Raw genomic sequence first — 20,056 nt, 5'->3', positions numbered from 1 at the left:
TAGGGATCTATCTTAGTCTTTTAAATTGCTGTATAGTGTTTCATTTTATTGATATGTTGCTATTTCCTATTCATGGGCTTTTTTTGTTTTTTGGCTATGCTGCAGCATGAAGATCTTTAGTTCCCTGACCAGGGATCGAACCCATATCCCCTAAAGTGGAATTGCAGAATCTTTACCACTGGACCACCAGTGAGTTTCTTGATGGATGTTTATATTTCCAGTTTTTTTCTCTATTACAAATGGTGCTGGAACTATTTGTACATGGTACCTTATTAAAATGTGCAGTGGTTTCTCTAACAAAGGTACAGGAAAGGGAATTAGTGGGTCTTAGTGTGTATGTGGTTATCCTTGAGATTTTACTATTTGTATTGTTCTTAAAGTTGGATCTTAAAGCAGTTTATATCAATCCTCTCCCAACCGACATGTTATTATTGTTTAATGTTTTATTTTATCCTTGTCAAATCCAACAAGTTATATTACTTTATGTAGAAGTAGAATATTCTATAGAAATATGATTCAGTTTACATATGTTTTTACTATATTCTTTCCTCACCGTCTTTTTAAATCTCTGACTGTTTTGAGATTGTTTTCCTTTATCCTGAAGAATATCTTCACAAATGCCTGTAATGGAGGTAGCTTACTGATAAAACTGACTCTGTTTTTGTTTACTTGTTTTAATTTTTAATTTAGCCTTTTTTTTGTTAATTTTTTTGACATATACACACCACTTTATATTTTATTTTTGGCTGCACTGTGTCTTCGTTGCTGCGTGCAAGCTTTCTCTAGTTGGGGAGAGCTGGGGCTCCTCTCTAGTTGCAGTGCACTGGTTTCTTGTGTTAGCTTCTCTCGTTTTAGAGCACAGGCCCTAGGTGCACGGGCTTCAGTAGTTGCAACACATGGGCTCAGTAGTTGCTACTTGCTGACTCCAGGGTGTGCAGGATTCAGTAGTTGTGGCACAAGGGCTCATCACTTGTGCCCCATGGGCCTTAGAAGGGTGCAGGCTTCGGTAGTTGTGTTGAGGGGGCTCCATTGCTCTACAGCATGTGGAATCTTCCTTGACCAGGGATTGAACTCATGTCCCTGCATTGGCAGGTGAATTCTTATCCACTGTGCTACCAGGAAGCCTAGCCTTACTTTTTAAAATTTTTATTTATTTATATATTTGTTTGGCTGTGTTGAGTTAGTTGTTGGCTGTATTAGTTGTGCCATGCAGGATCTTTGGATGCGGCGCACAGACTGTCTAGTTGTAGCACGCAGCCTCAGTAGTGTGGCACGCGGACTCTGGAGCTCTCAAGCTCAGTAGTTGTGGCCTGTGTGCCTAGTTGCTCTGTAGCATGTGGGATCTTAGTTCCCTGACCACTCCACAGTGGATTCTTTACCACTGGGCCACCAGAAAAGTCCCATTCACCTTATTTTTGGTAAATTTAAGCATACTTGAAAGTAGACCAAACAGGGTAATGGAACCCAGTTATTACTACCCCTCAGTTTCCATAGTTATGGACTTTTGCTATTATCTCTTCCCCGTTTTGTGTCTCCTTTCCTGCTAGAATATCTCATCATGAGATCTGTAAATACTTTTAGAATGTATTTCCTGTAGAAGAGCTTTTTAACAAAATAAACTCAATACTAGTATGATATTTAACTAATGTCTTCTAATAACCAGTCCATGTGAAAAGCTTCATTATCTCAAATGTTGTTTTATCATTTACTTTCATTCTTAAGGATTATTGTTTTCAAGTAGCACAATTGTAGGTTGACAGTAATTTTCTGTTGCTGAGAAATCTGCTATAAAGTCTGATTATTTTACTGGGTGAAGGGTTCTTTTTCAGTGTTTGCTTTTGAAACTCTTGTTGCCTTTAGTGTTCTGCTGTTTTACTGTCTTGTGTCTGGGTGTGGATTTGTTGCTCTCACTCGGGTATGTTGTACTTTGTGGCACAAGGGCTTATTTCTAACCATTCTAGGAAAATTGCAACTGTTATCTTTTTCTTTTAAGACTTTGAAGAATGTAACAACTGCATATTCAGAAACATATAAAACTGTACATGTAGAACATGTGCAGTTTAAGTGTATAGCAAACATCTTTGTAACCATTTCCCAGGTCAAAAATAGAATATTTCGTTGAAGATGAGTCAAAGAAATGGAAAGATATCCCATGTTCTTGGATTGGAAGAATTAATACTGTTAAAATGGCAGTACTACCCAAAGCAATCTACAGGTTTAATGTGATCCCTACACAATACCCATGATGTTTTCCACAGAACTGGAACAAATAATCCAAAAGTTTATATGGAACTATAAAAGACCCAGAATCCCAAAGCAAGAGGCATAACCCTCCCAGACTTCAAACAATACTACAAAGCTACAGTTATCAAAAACAGCATAGATTGGTACAAAAACAGACATATGAATCAATGGAACAGAATAGAGAGCCCAGAAATAAATCCACACACCTATTTCATTAGTGATCACACTGAAGTCAGTTAGTCTTTGATAGAGGAGGCAAGACTTACAATGGAAAAAAGACACTTTCTTCAACAAGTTGTGTTGGAAAAGTTGGACAGCCACATGTAAATCAGTGAAATTGGAGCACACCCTTACAACATACACAAAAATAAACTCAGAATGGCTTAAAGACCTAAGTAAAAAGCATGAGACCATAAAACTCCTAGAAGAAAGCACAGGCAAAACATTTTCTGACATAAATTGTACCAATGTTTTCTTAGCTTGGTCTCCCCAGGCAATAGAAACAGAAGCAAAAGTAAATAAATGGGATCTAATCAAACTTGTAAGCTTCTGTACAACAAAAGAAAACATAAAACCAAAAGACAGCCTACAGACTGGAAGAAAAGATTTGCAAATGATGCAGCTGACAAGGGCTTAATTTCCACAATATAAAAACAGCTCACCCATTTCAATAACAATAAGAAAAAAATAACAATAAAAAACCTCCAAGCAACCCAATTTAAAAATGGGCAGAAGACCTGAATACATATTTATCCAAAGAATACACAATAGCCAATAGACCCATGAAAAGATGCTTAACACCCACAATTATTAGAGAAAAGTGGAAGTGTTAGTCACTCAGTTGTATCTGACGACTCTTTTTGACCCCATGGACTGTAGCTTGCCATCTCCTCTGTCTGTAAAATTCTCTAGGCAAGAAACCTGGAGTGGGTTGCCATTTTCTTCTCCAGGGGACCTTCCTACCCAGGAATTGAACCCAGGTCTCCTACATTGCAGGCAGATTCTTTACTGAGGTACCACATCACACTGGTCAGAATAGCCATCATTATAAAGTCTACAAACAACACGTGCTGGAGAGGGTTTAGAGAAAAGTGAATCCTTCTACACTGTTGGTGGGAATGTAATTTAGCCAAAAGCTAAAAATAAAGTTTTATTTTGCCTGTTCAACTTTGTATGAGCACAGCTACATTGTACTTCTTTCTTCTTTGTTCAGTACTGTGTTTGTGGGATTCGTCTTTGTTTTAGTGTTGTTGTAGTTTTATCATTTTCGTACATCTGTTGTTTTTTCGAGTATTTTTTTCTTTTTCTTTAGTATTCCCATGATGTGTATGTTGATGCACTTAATGGTATTTTACATTTCTCTGAAGCTCTGTTCATTTTTTTCAGTTTTTTCCCCACTCTGTTTTCTAAATTGCATAATCTCTATTAATCTATCTTCTCTTTCACCAATTCATTCTTCTGCTCGTCTACCTATACAGGCTTTGAGCCCCGCTAGTGACTTCATATCAGTCATTGTACTTCTAACTCCAGAATTTCTATTAAAAATAGCATCATTCTCTGTATTGAAATTCGATATTTGTGACATTGTCATCATAGATTCATTTTATTGTTATTCAGTCACTAACTCGTGTCCGACTCTCTGTGACCCCACGGACTGTAGCACGCCAGGCTTCCCTGTCCTTCACTATCTCCTGGGGTTCGCTCAAGCTTATGTTCATTGAGTCGGTGATGCCATCCAGCCATTTCCTCCTCTGTTGCCCCATTCTCTTCCTGCCCTCAATCTTTCCCAGATTCAGGGTCTTTCCCAATGGTGGGAAAGTCGGCTCTTCCCATCAGGTGGCCAAAGTATTGGAGCTTCGGCTCCAGCATCAGTCCTTCCAGTGAATACTCAAGGTTGATTTCCTTTAGGATTGACCGGCTTGATCACCTTGCAGTCCAAGGGACTTTCCGGAGTCTTCTCAAGCACCATAATTTGAAAGCATAAATCCTTTGGTACTCAGCCTTCTTGATGGTCCAACTCTCATATCTGTACATGACTCCTGGAAAAACCATAGCTTTGATTAGATGGACCTTTGTCAGCAAAGTGATGTTTCTGCTTTTTAATGTGCTGTCTAGGTTTGTCATAGCTTTCCTTCCAAGGAGCAAGTGGCTTTTAGTTTCATGACTGCAGTCACCATTGCAGTGATTTTGGAGCCCAAGAAAATTAAATGTGTCACTGTTTCCACTTTTCCCCTATCCTTTTGCCATGAAGTGATGGGACCAGATGCCATGATCTTAGTTTTTTGAATTTTAAGCCAACCTTTTCACTCTCCTCTTTCACACTCATCAAGAGGCTCTTCAGTTCCTCTTTACTTTCTGCCATTAGAGTAGTATGTGCATATCTGAAGTTATTGATATTTCTCCCGGCAGTCTTAATTCCAGTTTGTGATTCATCTAACCTGGCATTTCTCATGTTGTACTCAGCATATAAGTTAAGCAAAGGGTTAGTTGCTCAGTTGTGTCTGTCTCTTTGTGACCCCATGGACTGTAGCCTGTCAGGCTCCTCTGTCCATGGGATTTCCAGGCAAGAATACTAGAGTGGATAGCCATTCCCTTCTCCAGGGGATCTTTCTGACCCAGGGATTGAACCCTGGTCTCCTGCATCACAGGCAGATTCTTTACTGTCTGAGCTACTGGGGTGTCTTAAATAAGCAGAGTGACAGTGTACAGCTTTGGTGTACTCATTTCCTGATTTTGAACCCGTCCATTGTTCTATGTCCGGTTCTAACTGTTGCTTCTTGGCCAGCATACAGATTTCTCAGGAGACAGCGTGGTCTGATATTCCCATCTTTTTAATTATTTTCCAGTTTTTTGTAATCCAGTTAAAGGCTTTAGTCAGTGAAGCAGAAGTAGATTTTTTTTTTAATTCCCTTACGTCCAGTGAATGTTGGCAATTTGATCTCTTGTTCTTCTGCCTTTTCTAAATCTAGCTTGTACATCTAGACTCTTGATTCCAATACTGTCGAAGCCTAGCTTGAAGGATTTTGAGCATTACCTTGCTAGCATGTGAAATGAGCACAATTGTGTAGTAGTGTGAACAGTGTTTGGCACTGCCCTTCTTTGGGATTGGAATGAAAACTGACCTTTTCCAGTCCTGTGGCCACTGCTGAGTTTTCCAAATTTGCTGACATATTGAGTGCAGCACTTTAAAAGCATCATCTCTTAGGATTTGAAATGGCTGAGCTGTAATTCCATCATTTCTGCTGTCTTTGTTCATGGTAATGATTCCTAAAGCCCACTCCAGGAATCATTCACACTCCAGGATGTCTGGCTCTAGGTGAGTGACCTCACCATCGTGTATATCCAGGTCATTAGGACCTTTTTTTGTATAGTTCTTCTGTGTATTCTTCCCACCTCTTCTTAATCTTTGCTGCTTCTTTTAGGTCCTTGCTATTTCTGTCCTTTATTGCATGAAATGTTCGCTTGGTATCTCCAGTTTTCTTGAAGAGATCTCTAGTCTTTTCCATATTGTTTTCCTCTTACTTCATTGTACTGTTCACTTTCTTTTCTCTCCTTGCTATTCTCTGAAATTCTGCATTCAATTGGGTATACCTTTGCCTTTTGCGTCTCTTCTTTCCTCAGCTATTTGTAAGGCTTCCACAGACGACCACTTTACCTTTTTGCATTTCTTTTTCTTGGGGATGGTTTTGATCACAGCCTCTTGTACAGTGTCATGAACCTCCTCAGTCACTCTGCCTGCCAGATCTAGTCTCTTGAATCTGTTTGTCACTTCCACTGTATAATAATCATAAGGGGTTTGATTTAGGTCATACCTGAATGGTCTAGTGGTTTTCCTTACTTTCTTCAAATTAAGTCTGAATTTTGTGGTAAGGAGCTCATGATCTGAGCCATAGTCAGCTCCAGGTCTTGTTTTTGCTGACTGTATGGAACTTGTCTGTCTTTGGCTGGAAAGAATGTAATCAATCTGATTTTGGTATTGACCATCTGGTGATGTCCATGTGTAGAGTAGTAGTCTGTTATGTTGTTGAAAGAGGGTGTTTGCTGTGACCAGTGCATTCTCTTGACAAAATTCTCTAGCCTTTGCCCTGCTTCATTTTGTGCTTCAGGGCCAAACACGGTATCTATTCCTGCTTTTCTTTCCAATCCTCTGTGATGAAAAGGACATCTTTTTTGGTATTTGTTTTAGAAGGTCTTATAGGTCTTCATAGAACCATTTAACTTTAGCTTCTTTGATATTAGTGGTTGAGGCTTAGACTTGGATTACTGTGATGTTGAATGCTTTGCCTTGAAAACGAACCGAGATCATTCTGTTGTTTTTGAGATTGCACCCAAGTACAACATTGCAGACTCTGTTGTTGACTATGCGGGCTACTCCATTTCTTGTAAGGATTCTTGCCCACAGTTGTAGATATAATGGTCATGTGAATTAAATTCTCCCATTCCCATCCATTTTAGTTCATTGATTCCTAAAATGTCGATGTTCACTCTTGCCATCTCCTACTTAACTGTATGCAATTTACCTTGACCTAACATTTCAGATTCCTATGCAGTATTGTTCTTTATAGCATCGGACTTTGCTTTCACCACCAGATGCATCTGCAACTGAATGTCATTTCTGCTTTGACCCAGCCTCTTCATTCTTTCTGGGGCTGTTTATCTGTTCTTCACTAGTATCATATCGGACACCTTCTGACCTGGGGGCCTCATCTTCTGGTGTCATACTTCTTTTCATACTGTCCATGGAGTTACCGAGGCAGGAATACTGGAGTAGCTTGCCATTCCTTTCTCCAGTGGACCCCATCTATTCCTTTACTTCTTTAATTATGATTTCTGTTAGTTTTTTAACATATTAGAAATGGTTCCTTTGCAGTTTTTGGCTATTAAATCCAGTGTCTTGCGGCTCTCACAGGAAGTTGTCTGCTTTTTTTACCCCGGTGCATGGGTTGCACTGTCCTGTGTCTTTGCACAGCTGTGATTTCTGGTTGGACACTGGACAGTTTATACAGTGTTGCAGTGGCTCTGGGCACTAGCGTCCTCCTTCTCCCAGGGTTTGTTGTTATTGTTTGCTGATGTGTTTAATGACTGGGTGAATTAACGTAGTGAACTCTGTTTCCCTCTGGCTGTGTTAAGCATCTGCTTGTGTTCCTGGGGGGTGCAGACTTGGATATGTCCACATGTATCCTGGGATGACTGTGTTTTGGACAGGGCCCTCTCCCACCCTTTCCTTGACCATATCCAGGTGTTAAACTCTACAACTTTCCAGGTGACTGCTCCATTGATTTCAACAATGCCCTAGGATATAAATTGCTTCTCAGTCTGATTTTTTTTTTTTTTTAATGAGTTCACTCAAAGGCATAGATTTTTAGGTCACAGCTTGAAGTTTGTTTTGTGACCACGGGAGAGATCATCCCAGCTGTTAAGAAGAACCTGATTCTTCTTATTCTTTCCTGCAGACTAGCTGGTTTACACTTCAGCCTGTGTCTGACTACTCTCATTTGTCTTTCACCACAAGCTTCCTGGTTTTGAGATTGTGCTTAGGTTTGGACTTAAGACTCAATCATTATAGATGAAGTTGGTTTAGCAGGGAAGAGATCCAAAGTTACCAGTTTTAAGACCTGCTTTACCCTCCCTGTCAAAATCTCTTGCTGAGCTCTGATACTGAGAAGGAGGGGCAGTGGTGTGCTTTTTTTTCTCTGTGTGACACTCCCAGTTTAGTAACTGAGCACTCATTGAAAGAGTGTACAGTAGCCTTGAGTCTTGTCTTACCTTTACTGGTGCAGGATCCCAGCTTTATAAAGTAGCTGGTTGCAGGGCAGTCTGGGTCCTAGTGTTTTCAGCTTGCAGCAGCAGCAAAGGTGCTCTTTACTGTGAATGGCAGTTGGGTGGAGGAGGGGCAGCTTCACCTGTTGGTTGCACTTACCTAGAACTTGGCTACGGCATCAGGTAGCTTTGGGAGGATAAGTGCTGTTGTCCTGTCCCTCCTAGGCAGATGCTCTCTGCGTGGTAACTGTGTTTAGGGAGCACCCTGTGTTCTTGGCAGTGCCAGCCTGGAGTAGAGTTCCCATCTCACCAAGCTGAGAAGGGAAGAAGAGAGGGCGCAGGTTTTGGTTCCAAAACCACATAGTATTGTTTTTCTTCTTGATTTTCTTGAGTGAGTGTTTCTTCATTTCTCTTGTGTTCTTAGTATTTCCAGATACTTCAAATGGTTCATTTTAAATAATATTCAGCAGTTTTGCTGGGGAATGAGGTCATGGAGCTACTTACACTGTCAGGAGGTAGAACACAGAGAAAACTTTTGAAAATATAAGTCAAATCCACAGCCATTCCTCTCTCTAAAACTCTGGTTCTCTTCATTTATTTCACAAAGAAAGCCAAAACTAGGGAGGTTCAAGAGTGAGGGACATATGTATACCCATGGCTGATTCATGCTGATGTTTGGTAGAAATCAACACAATTCTGTAAAGTTATTCTTCAATTAAAAAATAAATAAAAAAAGGCTGTAACTGTTCTAGTGGCTTGTGATGAATCCTTCGAAGATCCTGAACCCCCACTCTGACCTCATCTGAAATTGTTCTCCTTGCTATTCTGTTCCAGCCACTCTGAATTTGCGGTTTTTCAACCATTTTAGGCAGTTTTCCTTTTTGGGGTTTCTCTACTGATTTTTTTCTTGCCTTTTCTGTTCTTTTCTCACAGATCAGTTCAGTTTAGTCGCTCACTCATGTCAGACTCTTTGTGACCCCATGGACTGCAGCACGCCAGGCTTCCGTGTCCATCACCAACTCCCGGAGTTTGTTCCAACTCATGTCCATCGAGTCTGATGCCATCCAACCATCTCATCCTCTGACGTCCCCTTCTCCTCCTGCCTTCAGTCTTTCCCAGCATCAGGGTCTTTTCCAGTGACTCAGTTCTTTGCATCAGGTGGCCAAAGTATTGGAGCTTCAGGTTCAACATCAGTCCTTCCAATGAATATTCAGGACTGATTTCCTTTAGGATGGACTGGTTGGATCTCCTTGCAGTCCAAGGGACTCTTAACAGTCTTTTCCAGCACCACAGTTCAAAAGCATCACATTTCTTCAGTGCCCAGCTTTCTTTGTGGTCCAACTCTCACATTCATACATGACCACTGGAAAAACCATAGCTTTGACTACACGGACCTTTGTAGGCAAAGTAATGTCTCTGTTTTTTAATATGCGATCTCAGTTGGTCATACATTTCTTCCAAGGAGCAAGTGTCTTTTAATTTCATGACTGCAGTCACTATCTGCAGTGATTCTAGAACCCAAGAAAGAAAGTCTGTCACTGTTTTTCCATCTGTTTGCCATGGAGTGATGGCACCTGATGCCATGATCGTGATTTTTTGAATGTTGAGTTTCAAGCCAGCTTTTTCATATGCATGACTTCTTCAGGTTCCTCCAATAAATGTTACCTTCTTAATGAAATCTACTCCAGTTGGCCCATTTCAATTGCATCCTGACTTTGGTACCTTCTATTAATTTGAGCAGACTCAGGGAGATGGACAGGGAAGCCTGGGGTGCTGTAGTCTTTGGTGTCACAAACAGTCAGACACAGCTTAGCGATTGAACACACACATACATACACAGCATTATCACCTTTTATCATACTTAATATACTGACTTATGACTTTTGTTTTGTGTTTGAATTGGGACAGGAAACCAAGGGTTGCCCTTTAGGGTCAATAAAGTCTCTCAAGGACTTAGACTAGAATTTGAAACAAGAGCTTAATAACTATTTATTGAATCACTAAGTGAGTGAAGGATACAATTAGCTGTTAGGTGGCAAAAACCTTCACTGGTCAGCTATCTGACTTTTCCAATAAAGTGAAAATCTTTTTACCTAGAGAGAATCATAAGTAATGTTATTGGTATACTGGATACAGTTAGAACAACCAGTTAGTTTTCTTCTAAGAAAGCTTAAATATGCCTTAAAAAAAGATAAACCCTCACCCCCTTAAAAAGACTAATCATCATTAAGTTCTGCCTACCATACTTTCCATAGTAGAACTCTTTACCAAATTGGCTTGAATTAGATACTTTTGCTTCAACCATTTTAAATGTGTTTGAAAACTTTTTTTTAAAGGAAAGTTATAGCAAACTTTTTTCTTTAAAATTGATTTTTCACAAAATGATCAACTTCAAATTTTTTGTACATGTAAGTTTTCATAGTGTTAGGTTTTTGAAAACATATTTGTTTGCTTTTCTTTATGGCTTTGATTTGGATGGTTTGTCATCTTTGTTGTCTTTATATAGCTGATAAATTGGTAGATTTTATTGAACAACTTGCCCAAATTAACAAGCACAGTGCTCTAACTATGCAAATGAATACTATATTCAAGTTAGAAATTATTTTTTAGTAGTGTTACATCATAAGAAAATAGAAAAACCTTTGCCTTTTTCAGTGATACATTCAGAGAAGTGTATTATTATGTCTGCTGTGTATTTGCTTCATGAAGACTTGTAGAGATTGGCACAGTTTTGTACAGTGACTCTTCAAATATGTGTTTACACTTGTATGGATGAATGAAGAGGTACTTTCCTTTCCTTATGCTCCGTTCCTTCCTCCATCCTTTCTTGTTTTCCTTCTATTGGACACATATTTGTTAAGTGTTTGCTCTCTGCCAAGAATTCTTCTAGGATTTTTGGATACGTTAGCAAGCAAAACAGTCTCTATCCTCATGGTGTTTGCTTTCTGTTGGATAAACATTGTTTGTCTCCTTCCACCCTTATCTGCCCCTTCTGCAAAAACTGCTTAGGGGACGTGATATATTATGTGAAATGACTTGTATGCTGATGAGTGCAGGGAATTCCCTGACAGTCCAGTGGTTAGGACTCAGTGCTTTCACTTCCAGTACCCGGGTTCAGTCCCTGGCTGGGGAACTAAGATCCCACAAGCTTCACAGTGCTGCCAAAAAAGAAGAGAATATGAAGTACAAATAAGTTGCTGAATAAAGAACAAATTGATGTGGAAGTAGAGAGCAATTCCACGTAGTCCACTTTTTTTGTGTAACTGCAGCTTAACTTTTTATGAAAGAGACTTTAAATTCTTACGTAGATATTTTTCTTTAAGAAAATATCTAAACATGATGTTTATTTCTATGAGAAAAGAAGTAAGCTTTCCTAACTTTGGTGGAGGCAATCTTGAGTTCTGTTGTAAATATACATTTATGGTATATGTATATTGATACTTCGGTATTTAATTTAAAAAGGGGAAGAGGTACTGGCACTGATCCCCAGTCAATTGACTTACCTTGCTCTTTGACTTAGCAAACTGTTCATAGCTACTATTCAATCTGCTTTTGCCTTTGTGTAGTTTATATATGCTTTGTATAATGAACAACTTAGAATGTTCTTTCCTATTTTTGAAGAGGATTGTCAGTCAAAACTGATGTATAACAAATAATTCATTCTTCCTTTTATTCATTATTCATTCATCAAATACATGAGTGCTGTTTATTCCCAGCCAGGTGTAGCTGCTTGGTACATGTGACATACCAGTTAACTTCTTTCCTGAAGTTTCCATTCTATTGAGAATAGACTGATTGTTAAAGAAACAAGCGTTTATAGTTATGAAACATTGACTAAGTAAAATGTAAGCTGTGTGGTATTGTACTTAATATTTATAGGTTTTTAAAAAATATTAGTTTATAGTTCTGTGTATATATTGAATGTAAGGTTTTAATGGAAACTTAAGGTGCTGTTCTTTTCTTTTTTTTACTTTTATTTTTTATTGGGATATAGCCAGTTAACAAGCAATGTTATGATACCTTCAGGTGAGCAGTGAAGGGACTCAGCCATACATATGCATGTATCCGTTCTCCCCCAAACTTCCTTCCCATGCAAGCTGCCACATACCATTGAGCAGAGTTCCTTGTCCTGTACAGTAGGTCCTCATTGTTTGTCCACTTTAAATATAGCAGAGTGTACATGACTACCCCAAGCTCCCTAACCATCCCATCCCTCTCACCCTCCCACTGGCAACCATAGGTTTGTCCTCTAAGTCTTTGAGTCTCTTTCTGAAAGTTCAATTAAGATGCTGTTCTAATTACCATTCAAAATGTGTGTGTGTATGTTATATCTATAAATATCTTTTCTATTATGTGTGATTATAGTATGCATTCCTGTATAATGTATTCAGGAATGTAATTTCTGTGTAACTATTCAATGGACTTGTATCACACACATATTTAATTTACCACAAATTCACTGCCAGATTGACAGAAAACTAGAAGATTAAATAAAGCAACCAAATACTTAAAAACCTTTTTTCAAAAATGCTGTGTATTATATACTTCATTTGTGTATATAGTGTATATTTTAATTTTTTAATAAACTATTTGTAACATAAAGAACTATACAGAAAAGAGCTTAATGATCCAGATAACCATGAAGCTGCAATCACTCACCTAGAGCCAGACATCCTGGAATGTGAAGTCAAGTGGGCGTTAGGAAGCATCACTACGACCAAAGCTAGTGGAGGTGATGGAATTATAGCTGAGCTATTTTAAATCCTAAAAGTTGATGCTGTGAAAGTACTGCACTCAATATGCCAGAAAATTTGGAAAACTCAGCAGTGACCATAGGACTGGAAAAGGTCAGTTTTCATTCCAATCCCAAAGAAAATTCTCCAAGCTAGGCTTCAACAGTACATGAATTGAGAACTTCCAGATATTCCAGCTGGATTTGGAAACAACAGAGGAACCAGAGATCAAATTGCCAGCATCCATTGGATCATAGAAAAAGCAAGAGAATTTCGGAAAAACATCTACTTTTGCTTCATTGACTACACTAAAGCCTTTGACTGTGTGGATCATAACAAACTATGGAAAATTCTTACAGAGGTGAAAATACCAGACCACCATACCTGCCTCCTGAGAAATCTGTATGCAGGTCAAGAAGCAACAGTTAGAACCAGACATGGAACAACAGACTGGTTCCAGACTGGGAAAGGAGTAGGTCAGGGCTGTATATTGTTAACTTGCTTATTTAACTTATATGCAGAGTACATCATGTGAAATGGCGGACTGGATGAAGCACAAGCTGGAATCAAGGTTGCAGAGAGAAATCAATAACTTCAGATATGCAGTTGACACCACCCTTATGGCCAAAAGCAAAGAGGAACTGAAGAGTCTCATGATAAAAGTCAAAGAGGAGAGAGAAAAGGCTGTCTTAAAACTCAGCATTCAAAAAACAAAGTTCATGGCATCTGATCCCATCAGTTCATGGCAAATAGATGAGGGAGATAATGGAAACAGTAAGAGACTTTATTTTCTTGGGCTCCAAAATGCAGATGGGGACTGCAGCCATGAAATTAAAAGACGCTTGCTCCTTGGAAGAAAAGCTATGATCAATCTAGACAGCATATTAAAGAAGCAGAGACATTACCGACAAAGGTCAGTGAAGTCAAAGCTATGGTTTTTCCAGTAGTCGTGTATGGATGTGAGAGTTGGACCATAAAGAGATCTGAGTGCCAAAGAATTGATATTTTGAACTGTGGTGTTGGAGAAGACTCTTGAGAGTCCCTTGGACTGCAGGGAGATCCAACCAGTCAATCCTAAAGGAAATTAGTCCTGAATATTCACTGGAAGGACTGATGCTGAACTTGAAGCTCCAGTACTTTGGCCACCTGATGAGAAGAGCTGACTCATTTGAAAAGACCCTGATGCTGGGAAAGATTGAAGTCAGGAGGAGAAGGGAATGACAGAGGATGAGATGGTTGGATGGGTTCACTGACTCGATGGACATGAGTTTGAGTAAACTCCAGGAGTTGGTGATGGACAGGGAGGCCTGTCATGCTTCAGTCCATGGGGTCACAAAAAGTCAGACACTACTGAGCGACTGAACTGAACATATTGCCACTTTAAGTATTTTTGAGCATACAGTTCAGTGGTATTAAGTACATTCACAATGTTGTTTTACCATCAACACTTATTTCTAAAGTTTTTTTGTCTTCTCAAACCGATACTCAGTACTTACTAAACAGAAGCTTCCCATTCTCTCTCCTCCTGGCCTCTGTTCTGCTTTCCGTGTCAATAAACTGCCTGTTTTAGATGCCTCCTGTCAGTGAAATCATACTATTTTTGTCTTTTGTTTCTGGCTTATTTTACTTAGCATAATGTTTTTAAAGTTCATCCACATTGTGCATACTCAGTCACTTTAGTCCTGTCTGACTCTTTGCAACCCTGTGGACTAGAGCCCACCAGGCTCTTCTGTCCATGAGATTTTCCAAGCAAGACTACTGGAGTGGGTTGCCATGCCCTCCTCCAGGGAATTGTCTGGCCAAGGGATGGAACCCACATCATCTGCTTTGTAGGAGGATTCTCTAGCTACTGAGCCACCTGGGAAGCCCTATCCACATTGTAGCAGGTATCAGAATTTCACTCCTTTTATGACTCAATAACATTACATTGTACATGCAGACTACATTTTGTTTATCCTTTTATCTGTTAATGGATAGTTGGGTTGTCTGTGAATAATTCTTCTATGAATATTTGTGTGCAAGTATTTGTTCAGGTCCCTCCTTTAAATCTCTTGGTATAGCCCCAAAAGTAGAATTGCTGGAACAGATGCTAATTCCATGTTTTACTTTTTGAGGAACCACGAAACTATTTTCCATAACGGCTTCAGTTCTTGACATTTTGTAGTGCGTTTTACATAGATCTTTTGAAAATGGTCCTAAGTATAAAACCATGTATATGGCACGTTATGAGTGATAAGAAACTTTTGAGCATGATTTTGCGTATATTGTACAAAATATTTATTTTGTACAGTTACTACATGGGAGTCTTTCTTTGGTGATACAGGAGCATTTTTATGTATGTTAAATATATACTGTGTTGTGATAGCAGTTGCAGGTAATATAGGAGACAAGAACTCAGCTAATAAAGTAGAGATTTCCTGTAGAATTTAACTTTTTGAAATAGTAATGTCATTTTTACTTTCAGGACATTTATACTATGTACTGAAGAGAATGTGGCTGAGCCTTCAGTTAATCATAGCTTTGGTAATCCTTACCATTTTGGAAAGGACATGGACTTTGAAGCTTGGCAGTCTTACTATTTCATTGTCTTTACACCCCTCATTTTATTTATTTAAATTTTTTTATTGGAGTATAGTTGATTTACAGTGTTGTGTTATTTTCTGCTGTAAAGTTAATCAGTTATTCAGTTATTCATACACGTATATTCACCCTTTTATAGCTTCTTTTCCCATAGAGGTCATTACAGAGTATTGAGTAGATTTCCCTGTGCATGCGTGTGTGCTAAGTCACACACGACTTAGCAGAGTTGTATACGACTCTTTGCGACACTGTGGACTGTAGCCTGCCAGGCTCCTCTGTCCATGGGATTCTTCAGGCAAGAATATTGGAGTGGGTTGCCCTACCCTCTTCCAGGGGATCTTCTCAACCCAGGGATCGAACCCACATCCCTTATGTCTTCTGCGTTGGCAGGTGGGTTCTTTACCACTAGCACCATCTGGGAAGCCCGTGCTATACAGTAGGTCATTATTATTTATTTTATATATAGTAGTGTGTATGTCAGTCCCAGTCTCCCAATTTATCCCTCCCTTCTTATCCCCCTGGTAACCATAATATTAAACCCCTAATTTTATATATGAGAAAACTGATAGTGGCAAAACTGTTTCTATAAACTGGGATTCCTGAATTGTTTATAAATATATATACTATTAAAAACTTATATTTTGAAATAATTATAGATTCATAAGATATTTCATTTTTCTAATTATTAACACAAGTCATTTAATTTTCCTAAAGGAGATGAAAATAATTTCTTTTTAATTTAATTTTTTGCCACTTGAATTGAATAAAGGTTTGTCATAGCAATACTGGTGGGCTTCCGTCTATGGGGTCACACAGAGTCGGACATGACTGAAGTGACTTAGCAGTAGCATAGCAATACAGATAATAGATTTTCAAAATGAAATTAGTACCTCCATTTTGTCTTTTATGATATGGGTAACGTTTTGGTGTAAAACCTTTAATGTGCTTTACTTTCTTTGAGAAACAAAATATACACATACAGATTTTATATATTTATATTGAAGTTACTGTATATTTATGTTAGTTACTTGTACAAATTTAAAAAAATCTGTATAATAAACATCTTTTGATTCAACACACATCAGCTTAATGTCTGTATCATTATTTGCATAATGATTTGCCAACTGATGGACAGTTAACATTGTTTATAGTTCTGTTCTTACGGGCAGTGCTGCAAAACCTACAACAAAGTACTTCGTGCATATGTGAGTATTTATGTAGAATAAATTTGTAGGTGGTTTAAAGGAATGGTTAAATGCACAGATTCTGGGGCTAAGACTTCCTGAAATGAATTCAGGCACCACCACTTAGTAGCTGTGCAGTTTAAGGCAAGGTGGGGCTTCTCTGGAGGCTCAAATGGTAAAGAATCTGCCTGCAATGCAGGAGACCCGGCTTCTATCCCTGGTTCAGGAAGAACCCCTGAAGAGTTCAGTTCAGTCATTCAGTCATGTCTGACTCTTTGTGACCCCATGGACTGCAGCACGCCAGGCCTCCCTGTCCATCACCAACTCCCGGAGCTTACTCAAACTCATGTCCGTTGAGTCGGTGATCCATCTAACCATCTCATCCTCTGCCGTCCCCTTCTCCTCCTGCTTTCTATCTTTCCCAGCATCAGGGGCTTTTCAAATGAGTCAGCTCTTCACATCAGGTGGCCAAAGTATTGGAGTTTCAGCTTCAGCATCAGTCCTTCCAGTGAATATTCAGGACTGATTTCCTATAGGATGGACTGGTTGGATCTCGTGGCAGTCCAAGGGACTCTCAAGAGTCTTCTCCAACACCACAGTTCAAAAGCATCAATTCTTCGGCGCTCAGCCTTCTTTATAGTCCAACTCTCACATCCATACATGACTACTGGAAAAACCATAGCCTTGACTAGATGGACCTCTGCTGGCAAAGTAATGTCTCTGCTTTTTAATATGCTGTTTAGGTTGGTCATACTTTTCTTCCAAGGAGCAAATGTCTTTCAGTTTCATGGCTGCCGTCACCATTTGCAGTGATTTTGGAGCCCCCAAAATAAAGTCTGCCACTGTTTCCACTGTTTCCCCATCTGTTTGCCATTAAGTCCTGGGATCGGATGCACGATAGTTTCCTGAATGTGGGGCTTCAGGCGAGCCTTTCCCCTCTCCCCTTTCACCCTCATCAAGAGGCTCTTTAGCTCTTCTTCACTTTGTCTCAGTTGTGTCCAGATCTTTGTGCCTCATGGACTGTAGCCCATCAGGCTCCTCTGTCCGTGGGATTCTCCAGGCAAGAATTCCCTGAATGGCATACCCTGAATGGCAGCCCACTCCAGTATTCTTGCCTGGAGAGTCCCATAGACAGAGGAGCGTGACGGGCTACAGTCCATGAGGTCGCAAAGAGTCGGACACAACTGAGCGACTACCACTTAAGGCAAGGTACTCTTTGTGCTCGCATTTACTCTTTGTAAAGAGGAACTTATTTCAGTGATGATCTCTGCTTTGTGGGGATACTAACTTTGACAGGCTGGTACAGGGAAAATGCTGTCTCACTGTTTACTAACTAAAGAGGTTGATCATCTTTTTGTATATTGTAATCATTTGTACTTCTTTTGTGAACTACTGATCATATTCTGTTCTCATCTTTTCTTCTGACTTATTTACCTTTTAAACATTGCTTGTAAGATTCCTTTGTATATTCAGGACAGTAACTCTTATATACAGTGAATATATCCTTTACTCTGTTGCTTGCCTTTAATTTTGTCTTTCTCTTTTTACTTTGCTAAGTTGATTATATTTATCTTTTATGAGTTTATGTTTTTTTCTTAGGAAGACTTTCTGTATCCCAGGTTTTAAAAAAATTCTATTTTATTCTAACACTTTAATAGTTTATTTCACTGTATAACTCTTTAGACAGATCATCCGGGATTTGTTTTGATTGCAGTGTGAGATGGCTATATACTGTTTCTTTCTCAAAATAGATAGAGCAGGATCCTGTTACTCTTTATAAATTGGGTCCATCCTTGCCATATTGATGTTATGTCTCTTTTATCAGATATTGAAATCTAATTCATGGTCTGTTTCTAAATTCCTTATTTAGTGTTTTTGATCTTTGTCTGTTTTTGTATCAGTATCAAATTATTTGTTACTGTAGCTTTGTGGTACAGTTCAATATCTGATAGCACAAATTTCCAAGTTCCCCCTTGAAAAGTTTCAGAGCATTTCTCATGCATTTATTCTTCCGTGTAAACTTTAGAATTAATTTGTCAAATTTATAGATAAACAAAAATCTCTTATTTTGACATAACATTTTAATTTAACAGTGACTTTTGCCTAAAATTTTCAATTCTCCATAATCTAAAAAGATAAACAACTTAATTTTTAAAAAGACTTCGAAGCATGGAGGTCTGTTTGTTTTCTTTCTCCTTTCTCTAGGCTTTCAGTAGCATTTCTACAATAAAGAATTTTTTTTTCATTTGTTTAATATGTGCTTATTTTCCCAGAAATGAAATTTTTATTAAATACCTATTTAATTGTAAACAGCTAGCTTCTGTGGCACATTTTTTCAGCTCTTATATTTTCTGTGGTTATGATTTGTTATTAACATGTAATGGACATCTGAAGCCTCTCTTCTTTATTAAATTTATTTGTAAATTAGGACACATTTTAGACTACTATAATACTCTTAGTTACGTGGCAGTATTATTACTACTAGCTTTTAGTTCAATGATAGGACAGTTTAAATTTAGAATACGTTTTAAGATATGTGCTTCTGTATCATATTTATTACTCTAATATGTGCTATGATTAGTACTGGTTTTGTATTAAATGTTTTAGCTAAAAGAGGAAGTTCTTTTCTCTTTCTGAGGACTCAAAAAATGTAACAACCTCTCAGGTTTTTTATCTTGACATGCAAAATGCTCAGAATTCCATCTTCTGAGATAATAGCAAAAATTGATCTGATTAATATTTTTCAAATTTGTTGATAATATGATTGTTGAAAATGCCATTGTTTTTTCTCATGCAGGTCTTTGAAGTTCTACAGTTTAGTTTCAGTGCTGAACTTCCTTCTCCCTTAAATTATTATAAACTTTTGCTGCTGTTTAATAAAAGTGAAGATGTCTCGCAGTCCTGACGCAAAGGAAGACCCTGTGGAATGTCCTCTTTGCATGGAGCCCTTGGAGATAGATGATATCAACTTTTTCCCTTGCACCTGTGGCTACCAGATTTGCCGCTTTTGTTGGCATCGAATTCGCACTGATGAAAATGGGCTTTGTCCTGCATGTAGAAAGGTAAATGCTCCAAAATAACTTTGTTTACTTTTTTCTCCCATGCCTATGAGCAAGTAGATTTAATAGAATCTACACAACTCAGGTGAGATAAAGTGTGACATTGTATTCTTAAGATATCATGAAGTGTAAAGAACACTGCCCTGGGAATCAGAGTCTCAACATTATGGTTAACTAAGTATATTACCTTGCTAAGGTCATAGAACCTCTCTGGTTGGCCTTTAGTTTTCTTATCTGAGGAGATGACAGTCAGTGGTGGTGGTGGTGGTGGTGTAGTTGCTAAGTCGTGTCTGACTCTTGGGCCCAAATAGACTGCAGCCTGCAGGCTCCTCTGTCCATGGGATTCTGCAGGCAAGAATACTGGAGTGGGTTGCCATTTCCTTCTCCAGGGGATCTTCCCGACCCAGGAATTGAACCCAGATCTCCTGCACTGCAGGCAGATTCTTTACCAAGGATTAGGAGTAGTGAGAGGCAGTAGATTTAGATAGGATAATGT

General features: G+C 38.7%; 1 protein-coding gene across 6 annotated transcripts in view; it reads left to right on the top strand.

Moving 5' to 3' along the window:
- Positions 1–20,056, top strand: part of CNOT4 (CCR4-NOT transcription complex subunit 4) — a 146,921-nt gene that overhangs the window by 47,121 nt on the left and 79,744 nt on the right. For all 6 annotated transcript variants that reach the window (XM_055421315.2, XM_055421313.2, XM_055421314.2 and 3 more), the window contains exon 2: positions 19,299–19,563. In XM_055421315.2, coding sequence (XP_055277290.1) covers positions 19,390–19,563 — 174 coding nt within the window. In that variant the 5' untranslated portion in view covers positions 19,299–19,389. The remainder of the gene's footprint in view (positions 1–19,298; positions 19,564–20,056) is intronic.

This window comes from Moschus berezovskii, chromosome 3 (genome assembly GCF_049115385.1).
Source record: "Moschus berezovskii isolate FMDL1 chromosome 3, NW_MosBer_1.0, whole genome shotgun sequence".
NCBI lineage: Eukaryota > Metazoa > Chordata > Mammalia > Artiodactyla > Moschidae > Moschus > Moschus berezovskii.
This window is presented reverse-complemented; position numbering and strand designations above follow the sequence as displayed.